The sequence below is a fragment of the Balaenoptera acutorostrata genome, chromosome 3 (genome assembly GCF_949987535.1).
Source record: "Balaenoptera acutorostrata chromosome 3, mBalAcu1.1, whole genome shotgun sequence".
Classification (NCBI taxonomy): domain Eukaryota; kingdom Metazoa; phylum Chordata; class Mammalia; order Artiodactyla; family Balaenopteridae; genus Balaenoptera; species Balaenoptera acutorostrata.
In genome coordinates this window covers 84867988-84884476 of record NC_080066.1, presented here as the reverse complement: position 1 = coordinate 84884476, position 16489 = coordinate 84867988, and the positions used below count along the sequence as shown (strand labels likewise).

General features: G+C 41.9%; 1 protein-coding gene across 1 annotated transcript in view; it reads right to left on the bottom strand.

Moving 5' to 3' along the window:
- LEO1 (LEO1 homolog, Paf1/RNA polymerase II complex component) overlaps positions 1 to 16489 on the bottom strand; it is a 53776-nt gene that overhangs the window by 307 nt on the left and 36980 nt on the right. Inside the window, exons 7-11 of the mRNA XM_007194886.3 lie at positions 14080 to 14174; positions 13405 to 13539; positions 12170 to 12305; positions 10717 to 10903; positions 7637 to 7734 (exon numbers count right to left, since the gene is read on the bottom strand). Of these exons, the coding sequence (XP_007194948.1) occupies positions 7637 to 7734; positions 10717 to 10903; positions 12170 to 12305; positions 13405 to 13539; positions 14080 to 14174 (651 nt within the window). The remainder of the gene's footprint in view (positions 1 to 7636; positions 7735 to 10716; positions 10904 to 12169; positions 12306 to 13404; positions 13540 to 14079; positions 14175 to 16489) is intronic.

Here is a 16489-nt window from a genome sequence, read left to right as displayed (position 1 = left end):
AAGTAGCTCTGAGCTGAATAACCCTCTGAAAACCCAAAAATAACATAACTTTTAATAAGAACATTTACCAGCTGAATAAAACCAGTGGTTAAGGTCATGGCCAGTTTCCAAATCTACAAGTACTAGAGGCATTCAAACTGACTACGGAGTAATAACAAAACTAACCCTAAAACCCAATTTCAGGCCCATGAGGGCGAGCTAAGCAATTGTGACCCAGTCTCACAGGGGGAAGAAGCTGTTGTACATGGAGAAGAGCTGCAGGAAAGTGGAAACGGGCTTTGCCCTGGGAAGAGTTAGGGCTCTCCCAAAGAAGTCAGCCTATATAACCACTTGTTCTGCTGACTATTTTGACCATAATTAGGTATTTACTTAAACTTTTTTCTCCACTTGCTGAGCATTTCACTTCTTCGTTATCTAAAAAGCATTCTAAAGACTGTCAATTTTTAAAAATAACCATTTCTTGTTTTGGATGTACTAAAAACTCACATAATAAAGATTTTTTTTAATATTTGAAAAAAATTTTTGAAGAAATTAAAGGCCTTCATACACAAATTTCCACTGCTTAAAGTCATGTTGTATAATGTTCTAATAGAAACAAAAAATTCGGGAAGTTTTCTAAAAACACTTTTTACAGATAGAATTTGAACAGATCAACATTAAATAATATCAAAAATTGATTAAAATGAAATGATACTAAATATGATACTCCAGAATTGCCTTAACAAGACTCCTCACCAAAAAGAAAACAGGGTGAACAAAGTTTAAAGGTTGAAGTTGGGGAAGGCCAAGCATCTTACTACCCTGTCCAGAGAATGCTTCTGGATGTAGCATACAAGCTGGCATAGCCACTTTTTCTGATGCCCGGTCCTCTGAGGAGCAAACTATAAATACTATCTCACACTTGTTTCCTGCCTTATTATCCCGAATGCATCCCACAGACCTGAAGTCATAGGAGAACTCAAAGGGGTAAGTTACGGATCCACAGGAAGAGGTCCAGAAGTCCTCCTGCACGTACTTCCCAGCTGGCAGCAATAAAGTTACCCCAACAGCAAGCCTGGAGGATGGATCCTGCCCCCAGGCTGTGACAAGCCTCCTTTCTACTTCCCAGCCTTGAGCAAACCTAGACACTTCTCTCCCAACCCCACACTGGCAAAGGCAAGAAGCACATTCACTACTACCACCACTTTTCATTTATTTTCAGCTGATGAATCTTATCTTAAACTCTTTACATGCCAGCCTGGTTTGTGGCAACCTTCCCCAAGTAAACTTCAGTGTATATGGTCTCTTCAGCTCTAAAATTCTTTAATGGGTTTAAATTTGAGTGAATAAAAGAATAACTGGCATGGTACGTCTAAAAGGTGGTAGAGCCTGTACTAAAGGATCCTAGACAGGGCCAAGCAGCTGGGAAGTCAGGAGCCAGGTCAAAGCTCTCCCAAAGAAGTCTAATCGGCACCGGTTCTAATCCACTGTCTCGGGTAAGACGCTCTGGAATTCTGCTTTGAAAATCCTTTCAAGACCGACTTCCCCGGCGGCTACAGACAAGCACAGTAAAGCCCAGCAAAGGCATGCAGGCCTGCTACTCCCAGGACTTAGAAAGTTGAGTGGCAACCTTCAGGAGACCTCATTTTGTGAAACCAGGTGTGTGGGATTCTCCCTTACTGAACTTGGCTGGAATCAATCTCTGTGCCATGTAAATGCAACAAATGACAAAAATACTCGTATTAGATGAACACAAAGCTTCCTAATACAGCCATGAATGCAGGTCCCTAAAGACACAGGAACAGGCAGCCCACAGTTATGGAGGAGTTGTCTTCCAACAATTTACTTTTTAGACTGATTGTAAAACTCACATTATAAACCAGTTCTCAGAGTTTATTTAACCCAAAATATACCTAAGAATATATACAAATAAGGGTGTCTTACAGTATAAGTGACCAACACCAAGAGTGTCAAGGCTTCCAGGGAAACACATTCAGAATCCCAACCACACTGGAGGGGAAGCGGGGATTACCCCGGTTCCAAGTTGCTGATGGCTCCATAAACAGCGGGGCCTCTAACCGGTAAGGCAGGGCAGACGGGGGGGGGGGGGGGGGGGGGAGCGGAGGCTCCACGAGGCAGAGCTGGGGGAGGAAAGAGAGGCATGGAGAGGACCCAGACCACCAGCACCACATTCTAGGCAGTCCTTGGCAGGTCGTCTCTTTCATCCAAGAAAGCTGAGGCCTGGCAGTGATCCGCTTCCTTCCCATTGTCTGCATGTTCCTTCCCACGGGAGTCTTTCCCTTTTCCACGGTTTCTCCTACTACCCATCTTTCCACTTTTGTTGTAATTTAGGTTTCCTAAAGTTTTCACTGCTTACAAAAATAAGGGAGGATAAAAAGTTCTGTTTCTCTCCTTTTTTGTAACTTAGACCCTGTTGGGGAAGGGAAGCTATCATTCACCCACTTTCATATCTGTTATTTACTATAATACAACTTTACAAGGCAGCGAGCATAAATCCCACAGAACAGACGAGGAAACAGACTTGGAAATGTGAGATGACTTGCTCAAGGCCATACAAGTAGTATAAAATAGCCCAAGATTCAGTAATCCAGTTCATTCTAATCCAGACCAATGCCCTTTCCCCATATCAAGGAATGCTCTGGTGACAACGGTGGTTCTCTGGGGTGGGAACTTAGGGTCTGAAAACTCGCTTTATCTCAGAGGAATAACTAGGCTCATGGCATGTGGGTAGGGTTTAGTGTGCAAATAAGGAGAGGGACCTAGAGCAGGTCTGACCCCTTTCCTCCTCTCTCCCATTGTGACCCATGCCAGGACTTGAACTGGGGCAATAAGGGGAGGCAGAGGCAGGGGTTGGGAGGTCCAGGCAGAAGTAAAGTCTCTGTTGTCAGGAAAGGGGAAGGGAGGGGTACAGAAAGACTTAACAGCGAGTATTTGGGTGCGGAAGGTAGAGGGTAGCTCCTATAACAGACAGCTAGGAGGCATTCGCAAGAGACATTTTTTAACTCAGAGAGTTACAGGTTTGCAATTGCCCAGACTGGAAGAAGACTATTTGATGGATCACATTTAGAAATCTCGTTTCTGAGAATACTAGAAATAAACAGAAGTCCCATGGCACTTTTCAATTTTTATTCACAGTTTCTGCTTGCCAAAAAATAAACCGGCATCTGCTTAGATGAGGATTCCTGTTTGCCAACAGTTCAACACACTATAAATGCATGATTAAGATGTTTCCTATCTAATTTAAAACAAGTATGTTGCAGAATAATTTAACAATTTTTGTCTAGCTATCTTCCATAGCATGCCACTTTCAAGAAAGACTGGGAAATATTAAATGTTGTAATTAACAATAACGCAAGAACAAAATTCTGTTTCACATGAGAAAAGAGCTCACAGAAGCTCACAGTTCACAGGCTAAAATGATCAAAATACATTAAAATCATGAATAACAGAAACACAACAATGTTCCCACAATATGGCAGAACAATCCTTTGAATAACCCTCCCATTGAAAATTACGATGATGAAAAACTATAAACAAACCAAAGTGATGGCAAGAAAATAACGTGTAATCAGAGACCAAAAATTAAGCAAAAGCAAGAACCCACAGAGAAAAGCACAGCACAAAAGCAGGCTTTCTCCTTGAAGACATTTACCAAACTGTGTGAACATGAGCTTTGGTTTTATGCCTTGCAGGGTGCTGAGGACAGGAGACAAAGGCCAAGTGGAGCAGATTAATAGCAGACCCCAAAGGACTGTATCTTTAGTGTTCAGGTGAACTAGAAATAAACCCAGGCCGATTTCTCTGAGGCAGGGGTCAGCAAACCTTTTTGGTAAAGGGCCTGAGAATAAATGTCTTAGGCTTTACAAGACATATGTATGGTTTCTGTTGCAACTAATCAACTCTGTCACTATAGAAGGAAAACATCCACAGACAAATACATAAACGAATAACCATGGGTGGATTCCTAAAAAACTTTATTTGAAAAAACAGGTGGCAGGCCAGATTAGGTCAGTGGGATGTAATTTGCCAACCCCTGTTCTAAATGCCTGCAAGGATAATTTCTAATCTCTAACATTAGAACTAATTAACAGGGGATTAAAACAAAAAATTAAAAATTTCTAGGAAAATTCATAACCACAAGTCAGAACCCATCCTTCCAGTAAAACTAAGAAAACCTTATTCCAAGAATATAATTTAAAGTGGTCCCAAGGTACCTGGCAGAAGCAAATATATACCATCTTTGGAGGAATCCATCAATCTAGGCCACAAAAATTCCCATTGATCTGAGCTAAGTAAATCAATCATTTAATTGCAGAACACATGGAGAAATAAGTCATCATGAAAAAGAGCCAGCAGAAGTAATTGGCAGTAAAATCACACATGTAAAGATTTTAGACATTGGAATTATGAGACATAAAAGACCATACATGTAGGTTTAAAATATTTAAAGACATTAAAAGGAGAAACTGAAAAATATAATTTAGGAGCAAAATTTTTGAAAATGACCAATTAGAAAAAGAAACTAAACCTCTAGAGATAAAAAACTGAAACAAAGTAAAAATTCAATGCAAGAGATTAACAATGTATTAGACAGCTAAAGAAAGAACCACTGAACTAGAAGGCTCTGAAGAACTGTCCTAGAATGTAGAGAGATAAAGACATGGAAAATATGAAAGACAGATTGAGGATTTGTCATGGAGGATAAAGTAAGAAGGAATAACATGCATCTAATCAGAGTTTCATGAAGAAAGGAGAGACAGAATGGTGCAGAAGTAATATCTGAAGAATTAATGGCTGAGAAATTTTCAGAATTGATGAAAGATACCAATCTACAGATTCAGAAAATCTAACAAATCCCAATAAGGAAAATAAAAAGAAATACAAAGTAAGATACCATAGCAAAATTCAAGAACAGCAAAGATAACAATAATCTAAAAAGACTTAAATAGGGACTTCCCTGGTGGTGCAGTGGTTAAGAATCTGCCTGCCAATGCAGGGGACACAGGTTCGAGCCCTGGCCCGGGAAGATCCCACATGCTGCGGAGCAACTAAGCCCTTGTGCCACAACTACTGAGCCTGTGCTCTAAAGCCCATGAGCCACAACTACTGAAGCCAGCACACCTAGAGCCCGTGCTCCGCAACAAGAGAAGCCACCACAATAAGCCCACGCACCGCAACGAAGAGCAGACCCTGCTCGCCGGGACTAGAGAAAGCCCGCGCACAGCAACAAAGACCCAACACAGCCAAAAATAAATAAATTAATTAATTTAAAAAATAAATAAATAAAAAGACAAATAAAATAAGTAGGCCATGGGGATGTGATGTACAGCATAGTGACTACAGTTAATAATACTGTATTGTGGGCTTCCCTGGTGGCACAGTGGTTAAGAATCCGCCTGCCAATGCAGGGGACACAGGTTCGAGCCCTGGTCCGGGAAGATCCCACATGCCACAGAGCAACTAAGCCCATGCGCCACAACTACGGAGCCTGTGCTCTAGAGCCTGCAAGCCACAACTACTGAGCCCGCGTGCCACAACTACTGAAGCCCGCCTGCCTAGAGGCTGTGCTCCGCAACAAGAGAAGCCACTGCAATGAGAAGCCCACACACCGCAACAAAAAGTAACCCCCCGGGGCTTCCCTGGTGGCGCAGCGGTTGAGAATCCGCCTGCCAATGCAGGGGACACGGGTTCGAGCCCTGGTCTGGGAAGATCCCACATGCCGCAGAGCAACTAGGCCCGTGAGCCACAATTACTGAGCCTGCGCGTCTGGAGCCTGTGCTCTGCAACAAGAGAGGCCGCGATAGTGAGAGGCCCGCGCACCGCGATGAAGAGTGGCCCCCGCTTGCCACAACTAGAGAAAGCCCTCGCACAGAAATGAAGACCCAACACAGCCATAAATAAATAAAATTTAAAAAACAAAACAAAACAAAAAGTAGCCCCCGCTCGCCACAACTAGAGAAAGCCCATGTGCAGCAACAAAGACCCAACGCAGCCAAAAATAATAAATAAATAAATAAATACTGTATTGTACAATATAAAGTTGTTAAGAGCATAGATCTTAAAAGTTCTAATCAGAAGAAAAAAACATATAACTATAACTAAACATATAACTATTGTGGTGTGATCATTTTGCTATATATACATATATCGATCAAATCTTTATGTTGTATACCTGAAACTAATATAATGTTATATAATGTTACATGTCAATTATATTTTGAAAAAAGACTTACCATTTCTCAGCACCTGTACTCTTATAATTTGAAGAGGATACTGTCAAAAACGTAAGTTAAAATTCCTTTGAAAATTTATTATTTCAAAATAGATGGAAATTTATTTTCTTGAATTACTCAATACTATTTCAAATATGAGTTCATCTAAATAAAAAGAACACAGATTTTTCTACCATAAGAATTATTTCTGTAATTTGAAAAATATATTGACCGGGATGCCTGACAAATGGACCCCGGGTCGAGAGCAGAGGCCGAATCATCACAGGCCACGAGAACTCCAAGCAGAAAACGAGCCGGCAGCCTGGGAGCATGATCTCTTCTGCCAACTGCTCCTTCATAGTATAATTTTAAAACACAGTTACAGGGACTTCCCTGGTGGCACGGTGGTTAAGACTCTGCGCTCCCAACACAGGGGGCCCGGGTTCGATCCCTGGTCAGGGATTCCACGTGCATGCCACAACTAAGAGTTTGCATGCTGCAACTAAGGAGCCCATCAGCTGCAACTAAGGAGCCCACGTGCCACAACCAAGGAGCCCTTGAGCCGCAACTAAGGAGCCCACATGCCACAACTAAGGAGCCCGCCTGCTGCAACTAAGACCTGGCGCAACCAAGTAAATAAATAAATAAATATACTAAAAAAAAAAAAAAAAATCCACAGTTACAGAGCTTCAAAAATATTGATCCTAAAAATGTTTTAATCTCTAAAAGCAGAAATTATGTCACTTTCTCATGTTAATAACTTCTAATACTATATTATTTTTTATTTTTCTTTAACATCTTTATTGGAGTATAATTGCTTTACAATGGTACGTTAGTTTCTGCTGTATAACAAAGTGAATCAGCTATACATATACATATATCCCCATATCTACTCCCTCTTGCATCTCCCTCCCACCCTCCCTATCTAATGCTATTTTAAATAACGCGTTAATTCAAAATGTATCTGCTTTTTAAAAAGCGTAAAACAAACAAAGAAAAAAACAAACAAACAAACAAAAAATATATATATATAGAAAATAAACAAAAAGAGAAAAAGAAAGCTGAGATACATGCTCTGATCTACCCACATTAATGATTTCTAGTTCTCTAGTCGAGCCTTGGTATCTCAGGGCCATGTGTCTTCTCCCAGGCCTTTCCATCTACCTGGCATGCCCACCCTGGCTGGTTTGCCCTGCACACTTAGCATTCTTCCTTCAACACCCAACGAGAGGTCTCCTTCTCTGAGCAGAGGTATCAGACCCTCCTCTGGGCCACCCCTAGTCCTGTTACTGCATTTATCTCTTTGAGCTTCAGTGAAGTGTGTAGACATCTATCTGTGCTCCTGCGCTGTGAGCTCCTCTTCATTCCAGGAGTTGACTTGTAGGTACAGGGTAAACCTCTAGAATTGAATAAATTTGGTTTACCTCATCACTGGTGAGTTTCTTTGCTTTGAGTAATCTTTGAGCCTTATCTTCTTCTGATCCCTCATCACTGTCTGATGAATAGATCCTGGCTCGTTCCTCTGAAAGCAAAGGAAGAAGATTTGTGAGTGACTTTCAAAGACAATGATCCATTCATTCCCGGATTTTTCTTCTGATGAATATCTTTAGTTCCGTTGTACATTTTTTCCAGAGGAAACAAATAATTAAAAGTTTTTAAAACTTAAAGGTAAATGTGGGCTTCCCTGGTGGTGCAGTGGTTAGGAATCTGCCTGCCGGTGCAGGGGACGCGGGTTTGAGCCCTGGTCCAGGAAGATCCCACATGCTGCGGAGCAACGGAGCCCGTGCACCACAACTACTGAGCCTGCGCTCTAGAGCCGAGAGCCACAACTACTGAGCCTGTGTGCCACAACTACTGAAGCCCACGCGCCTAGAGCCCGTGCTCCGCAACAAGAGAGGCCACAGCAATGAGAAGCCCGCGCACCACAACGAAGAGTAGCCCCTGCTCGCCGCAACTAGAGAAAGCCCACGCACAGCAAGACCTGATGCAGCCAAAGATAAATAAATAAAAATAAATTTATTTTTAAAAAAAGGTAAATGTAAGTTTAGATATGTTGAAATGAAGCACATACCCTCTCAAGTACAAGAATGGTTTATCTGACCACTTTTTTTTTTTTGGTATCTGACCACTTTTAAATATTAAAAAGGCTTGTGCAAGCTGATTAAAGAGACAGATACCACTATTTCCAAATAAGTTTTTAAAGTCTGAGTCATTCTTTTATCAGGGTAACAGTTAATTCCAAAATACATTTTAAAGATAAAAGCAAGAGGTGGTTTCCTGGTCCTGTAAAGACGGTTTGTTGCCAAGTGGACATTTCAAAGGGAGATGGAGATGAATAACAGCCTGTGCTGATGCCCCAGCCCAGGTGAAGCGCAGGTAGAATAGGAACAGCTGATGTTAGACCAACCCCCTCACCTCAGAACCCAATGCTCTCTCCTTCTCCCCACTCCCTGCCTATCTGACTATTGGACAGAACTGATCGCTAATGAACTTCTCCATTAGGTTTTTAATCACTGGGAAACTGAATATTATATAACTCTTCCCTAAAAAATCCTCAATTTTTTGGTTTTTATTTAGTGTATATGTGATGTATTTCCACAGTTAATCTTTTCTGTGGGAAATCTGCACTAACAAAAAAATAAAAATAAAAGGTCTCTGTACTATAGTCCCAAAATAAATAAAATGCAGTTGCTGTGAAAAAGGAGAAGGGAGTTTCACAGGATGGTCAGAGAAAGGGAAAATTGAGTGTTCTTATAATTTATCATTCTAACAGGGCAAAACCAGGAACATGGTCACCCAAGGTATACCTTACATTGTACAGTGATTCCCAAATCTCTATCAAAGCTAACCTGGGGGGGATTAGATCCTCATTTTACAGATGGGGAACTCGGTATTCAGAGATATGGAGTCATTTGCCCGAAGCCGATGAGTGGTAAGAACAATGACAATAGTTTTGGGTAACATTTATTTACTACTTGTTATATGCCAAGGGCTGGATAAAGTACTTTATATATATGTATTATGTCAGTCGATTCTCAAAACAACCTCATCATGGTATAAATACTATTACCAATAGGTTGTTCTTTTCTTGATAAGGGTAACGGAAAAGAGGTACTGTAACTTTCCAAAAGTCATCCAACTAAAAAGTGAGAGAGTTGGGAATTCCCTGGTGGTCCAGTGGTTAGGACTCCGTGTTTTCACTGCTGAGGGAGTGGGTTTGATCCCTGGTTGGGGAACTAAGATCCCGCAGGTCGTGTAGTGCGGCCAAAAACAAAACAAAACAAAAAGTGGCAGAGCTCAGTCCAGTCCAGGTCTTCCATCTTCAGGTTCAGTTTGCTTTTTTAAGTATGACATCTTGCTGCAGGCTGTGGGGAAACTTCTAGAGACTGACACCTCAGAAGTCAGATTGCCTTGGTTCAAGAACTGTCCACGTACCAACTATGTGTCTTTGGGCAAGCCACTCAACCTCTCAAAGTCTCCAATTCCTCAGTAAGAACAAGACAAAAATGGACCTTGAAGCATTATGCTAAGTGAAATAAGTCACACAGAGAAAGACGAATACTGCTTGATCTCACTTGTATGTGGGATGTAAAAAAAAGGAAAACAAAAAACCAAGCTCATAGATACAGAGAACAGATTAGTAGTTGCCTGAGGTGTGGTGTGGAGGGTGGAGGAAAGGGTGAAGGGAGTCAAACGGTACGAGTTCCAGTTAGAAGATAAATCAGTCACGGGCATGTAATGTACGGCGTGGTGACTAAAGTTAATAACACTGTACTGCATATTTAAAAGTTGCTGAGAGAGCAGACCTTAAAAGTTCCCATCACAAGAAAAAAAATTCCGTAACTATCTTTGGTGGCAGAAGTTAACTAGACTTATTATGGTGATCATTTCACAATATATACAAATACCGAATCATTAGGTTGTACACCTGAAACTAATATAATTAGTTTAGTAATCAATTTTTTAAAAAAAGAACAAGACAATAGTAGTAACTGGGTCTTAACATTGTTATGAGGATCCAATAGGATGCATGTTTGAGTATTTGCCTGGGATTCAGTATGTGCTGAATAAATGTTAACCATTATAAATTATTGGTACTTGTGAAAGAAAGGAATATGCAATGGAGAACTCTGAAAGAGAACACATGTATTTGCTGAAAAACTGAACTTCCTGATTCTTAAAAACTGAACTTCTTGATTCTTAACTAGTAATTTAAAAAGTTGAGAGAAGTTCCAAATATAATCAGCAGACTTTCAAATCAGAAAGCAGAAGCTCAAGGGATGAGTCTGAAAGCGAGAGAGCACAGGCAGCTTCTACCCTTCCAGGCTGACCTGAAAGGATTCCACAATGACTCTTCAGCTCTTTAGACCTCAAAATGTCTCACTCATTAACACTGGTTCCTTAAAAATAAAATGTCCAGTGACTGAGCATTCAGAGTATGCTCAATGCAAAGATAAATTCCTGGACCCTGACATGATGACATTTAATTTCTGCCCAAACTCACCTCGAATGCCTCCTTTGTATCGGTTTTTAATGGCAGCCAAGCTGATGGACTCCTCACCTTCCTCCTCCTCATCATATCGATCAGGTTCTAGGTAGCTAGCACTCAGCCCCCGCTGGTGCTGTTTCTCTCTCATGCGGCGCTGCTGAGATTCCCTACGAATAGAAGCCCTCAAACGTTCTTCTTCTTTCTGTAAAGAAGCAAATAAATTACTGAACTTTAAAACAAAAAATGAACTCACTTAGTGCCCCCTTGAAACTACTTTACTGTAAAGAACAGGTAAACGCCTCGCCCAGGACAACACCAGTTCCTGTGTCCTGAGGGTACAGTTCTCTCCATTTTACACCTCTGTTACCACACATGGTCATCATCTTGTTCAGTTCGAAGGCGTGAAGACAACACAGGGTGAAGAGGCAAAGCCTCCCTCCCTCACACCAACCGCCCCATCAGAACCGGCACCGGCACAGCCTTGGGAGCCGCAGCGTCCCCTGTGCTGCCAGGCAGAGCCCAGAGTGTGGCGACCAGCCTGAGGAACCTCGTTCATGCCCAGTGGATGCCTGAGGGAGGCGGGTTCTCTTCACCCCTGAGACAGACGCCTGACTTGCCCAGGCTCCACCAAACTACCATGGTGCCCAGATATTCCAGTCTGGGGCCCTCAACCCAGAGAGCTCCCCACAGCTCCTGATGGCAGGATGGGGAGGTTCTGGTGGGGAGGGTCCCTGAGCCCCAAAGCAGAGCCTTCATTCCCTTCCATCTGCCTGGCTTCTACACATTGGGGTTCACTAGGCAGGGCCAGGGTATGAGAAGTCAGGGATATTCTGGCATTTCTTTGATTCCTCATTTAATTGCTTTATTACTGCATACAACTCTAATCCTGTTGCTGGACACTGTTTCATGAAATAGTATGTGGTTGTGCTGAGTATAGAGTAAAAATCACTGTCAGTAGAATAGGGATTAAGAACAAACTAGCTGATTCCTTGTGCATTTCCATGTAAGCTGAGGATGTGAGGGAGGGCTTAGGGCATCTCTCAGTGTGGTCCTGGAGTCTTCAAGTCCCTCCAGCTCCCCTACCTTCAGGAGAAAAGGGGGGAAACTTCTTGTCTATTTATATTCTACCTAGACCAAATATCTCGAGCATTTCCACTGATTTTTGACATGGACTCTAAACCAGACATAGATGATTTAATCATCCTTGAAATTATCTGTGAAAGTTCAGATTCTTTCAGTCATCTGTTTGCCTAACTCTCAGGACCTGGTGGGAGAGAACCCAAGCCAGGGTTTGTTTTAGGACTATCACCATATTACCCATTTGCCAAATGCTTAGGAAATGAAACCAGCTCCGTGTTCATGCCAGCTGGAAGGATAAATAGTGGGTCAATAAGAGATGATGAACAACATTTTAGGAAATGCTATTCTTAATATTCCAAAATTCCAGGATAAAGCTCAGCCAACATACCTTAATCATCTCTGTGCGCTGGCATTCAGGATCACGACCAGCCATTGGTAAGATTCTAATCTTCTGTGTCTTTGAACATCTATCTGCAAGTGACAGGGTCATCTTCCTATGTGTGGCACTGTCTGTAGAGTGAGGTCTGCAGGAAATGAACAAAAATACCTCACTGTTTAGCAAATACATTTGTGAGCCAGTCACATCAACATCAAAGGAGGCCAGTGACCATTTCCTATTCCCTAGAAAAAAATACGCAGGGACACAAAAACAATATACTAGATGGGGATTCTGAACTTTCTTCATTCTGTAGCTTACTAAAACATTCTTATCTCACAAGTAAAGTGAAATACGGAAAGCTGGAGTAAAAAAGGCTTGCACAGCACAATTACTCTCTAGAAGCAGTAAATGGATGGGCTTAAGCAGCATTTACTGAATACTAAGTGCCAAGCACTGTACTTTTGTGTTTTACATATTACATGACTTCATTGTCACAGCTCCTCTATGAGATAATTATTACATTTTATATATTAGGAAACTGAGGCAAGGAAAGGTTGAGAAAGTTACACAAGGTCATGCAAGTGGAAATGGGACTTAGATACAGGTCTATCTGATTCCAAAGCCTATAATCTTGACCATTACAATTTTCAAAACTGTAAGTCACAACCAAGAATATTGTGTCCTCTCCAAAGATAAGCATTACCCAAGGAGGATGGTCTGCTTAGAATCAAGAAAAGAAAAACAAGAATGTTTCATTGTAGTGCCTACGCTGCCTAGACAAGGGGGATGCTCTCGCCAGCTGACCTGAGTATCCTGGGCTGCTTGGGGGACACATCCTTGGAGAGGTAATGGATGTAGCAGCCTAAAGAACGAGATAACCTCAGCCTTCACACCCACCAACTCACTGCCTTTCCTCTGATCCCATGCACACTAACAACCTCTAATTACTGCACTGACCTGCAAGTATTCTTAGGCCTCCTGGCAGTTATAGTAATCACTAGAATTAATAAACTGACATTCTGGTTTACATAACAGTCTCTTGGAAGTTTAGTTAGCATGACCTGGTTCCCTGTGAAACAGCAACTTGACAATATAGCCTTTGAACCTTCAGAGCTGAGAACCAGATCTTGGTCTTTGGGGAACTATACTGCACGGTTATGCCAATCAGGAGTCAGGCACTTTGAACAACACCTATATTTCACCGCTTTTATTGTAACAAATAGTACGTTGATGAGAGTAATTACCTGAATGTGAGTTTGGTTTTAAAGACGGCTTGTCCCTGTAGACCGGTACCTTGTCTTATAAAAAGGTGGTTGTGATCACCCTGCAGTGGAGCCTTGTAAACATCAAACACCTCATTGCCTAAATGCAGGGACATGCTGAAAAGAAGGAACACTTCACATGTAAGTCAGAAAGCTTTCACTCTATCATTTTACTTCACTTGAAATGTGATTCAGCTCCTGCTTTCTCTCCTTACACAGAATTCAGAAGGAAGGAAAGAATAAAGAAGGCATGATGTGGAAAACGACCTACACAGAAGTAAAACACTCTGTATGTTTATGCTTAGAAGTAAAACATGCTGTGACGTTCACTCAGCTTCTACCACCTTCCCAGTGAAAGGCAGTTTTACTAAAGCGTCAATTTGTAAGGAGGGAGGGAAGTTGGTCTAACTTTTCCAGACTACTATGCTGGAGCCAAAGAGGATGGTCACATTTCCAGCCTACTTTTAATGTCTTCCACCAGCCTGTATGACCCTCAACTGCCTATTTATTTCTCTCAGGTTTTCTTTGCAATGCCAGGGACTAAACAATGGAAATTCTTTAATAAGAGGTGTACCCCAAATAAGGTCATACTCCAAAGCTTGATCCCTCCCAGCCACATTCTGGGTATTTCCATACTCTTCAGGCATTTGTGCTCACCTTCCATCGGACCACTTGACTATCCGAGCATTGCTTTCTTTAATTTCATTTCCTTCTTCATCCCGGCGTATCCTCCATCGTATAGTATTTTCTACCTGTTTTAAAACACAAGTGCCTCAGAACACTGTAGTTTGTGCTTCTTCTCTCCTCAAGAGACACAAAATCACAGAATAAATGTGCATAGATAGTGACAGAAAAACAGACACTGAAACCCTCTTGTTTTAATCACCTAGAGATTCCGGATAAAATAACAACAGGAAAGAAAGTACGCTTAAGTGAATTTCTGAGCTCCTAGTGCTAGAACCAGAGACAGAGCTCAGTGCCAGAGCATCTCAGCAGATGCTAAATCTGTGGTAAACTCCAGAAGTTTTAAGACGCAGGAAGAGCTAGGAGGACAAGAAATAAGGCTTGAGGCCATATGATATGGCAATTTAGGATTGAGACTCCCTGTATAAACAGGTTCTCTCACAGAGCTAAAAACCCAATAAATGTGGGACTAAAAAACTCTGCCAACTGGCCTAGGGAAGCTCCCCACACATGGGTAAGGAAAAAAAAAATCACCTTATGAAAATAAAACCCCCAGGTTTGAGCAGGTTTAGAGTCTAACTTTATCTTCACTTTACAGGGTGGGTGGGGGGTAGGAGGTGGTTTGGGGTGGGGGAGAGCGAGCACCACGCAGATGTGGAAAATATTCAAGGGCTTCCTAAAATGAAAACCACTATTATTGAAATTGAAAACTCAATGGGGGCTTCCCTGATGGCACAGTGGTTGAGAATCCGCCTGCCAATGCAGGGGACACGGGTTCGAGCCCTGGTCCAGGAAGATCCCACATGCTATGCAGCAACAAAACCTGTGCGCCACAACTACTGAGCCTGCACTCTACAGCGCATAAGCCATAACTACTGAGCCCATGTGCCACAACTACTGAAGCCCATGCACCCTAGTGCCCGTGCTCCGCAAAAAGAGAAGCCACCACAATGAGAAGCCTGTGTACCGCATCAAAGAGTAGCTCCCACTCTCCGCAACTAGAGAAAGCCCGCATGCAGCAATGAAGACTCAATGCAGCCAAAAATAAAATTAATTAATTAATTAATTAAAAAAAAAAAAAACCTCAATGGGACTTCCAGGAAAATAAAGCACACTAAATGCATGTAGTTTATCCCTGCTGCATCCTGGAAACACACTAAAATGACAGTAAAGAATTAAAAAAAGGATAAACTCACGAGGATAAAGAAAACGTGAATTAAGATGGCGTCAAAGAGAAGCCAACATTTTGAAAACCGATAGATCTAAGCCCAAGCTTCCCTCCGCCTCTGCCCTCACCACCAACCCTAACAGCAGCTGCTCCCACTCCCAGTTAGATTTTCTGGGTCTCCTCTGTTAATTGCAACTGCCTTTACAACTGAGTCCGAATGTTTTCCCTCCAGTTTTCCCCTTTACTTCTTTAGTCCTCACTATATAAACAAACAACTATGAAGCTGGTTGATTAAAAACTCGATAATATTCATGAATTAAATATGATGTCAAATCTGAGATTTGGAAACAAATAGTCTGGGTAAGGTGGGGTGGGGAATACAGATGAAACAAGATGTCCAACCTGACAACCACTGAAATGAGTGACGGGTACATGAGATTTTATTATACTGTTCTCATTATATCTGTATATGTTTTAAATTTTCCTGAATAAAAGAAACGAAATGATCTGTCACAGTTCCTGCCTTCCTTCTCATACAAAATAGGTTAGCCACATGCAAGTACGAAGACACATATGGGCCATTATTAACTGAGAAGCCACTTTGAAAAATGCTTCCTATTATATAAGGTGATTCAAATAATGATGCTATGAAAGGATAAAACACTCCTACGTCTTACCCTACTGGGATGAAAGACACATCAAAGTACTTCTAAAGCCAGAGGACCTCATAGAGGTACATAAACTGTACCTGGTTCTTTGCTCATTAAAGAGTTAATTATACCACCAACTGACTCTTTAAAAATGGTCAGCCTAGTCTCTAGAACATCACTCAAGAAACCAAGGGTCCATGGTTATTTTCCATCACACATCAAGGTTTTGAAAAACAGTCTGGAGACACTGGTTCCAGATGGCGGAGTAGAAGGACATGCGCTCACCCTCTCTTGGGAGAGCACCGGAATCACAACTAACTGCTGAACAATCATCGACAGGAAGACACTGGAAGTCACCAAAAAAGATACCCCACATTCAAAGACAAAGGAGAAACCACAATGAGACAGTAGGAGGGGCGCAATCACAATAAAATCAAATCCCATAACTGCTGGGTGGGTGACTCACAGACTGGAGAACACTTATACCACAGAAGTCCACCCACTGGAGTGAAGGTTCTGAGCCCCACGTCAGGCTTCCCAACCTGGGGGTCTGGCAACGGGAGGA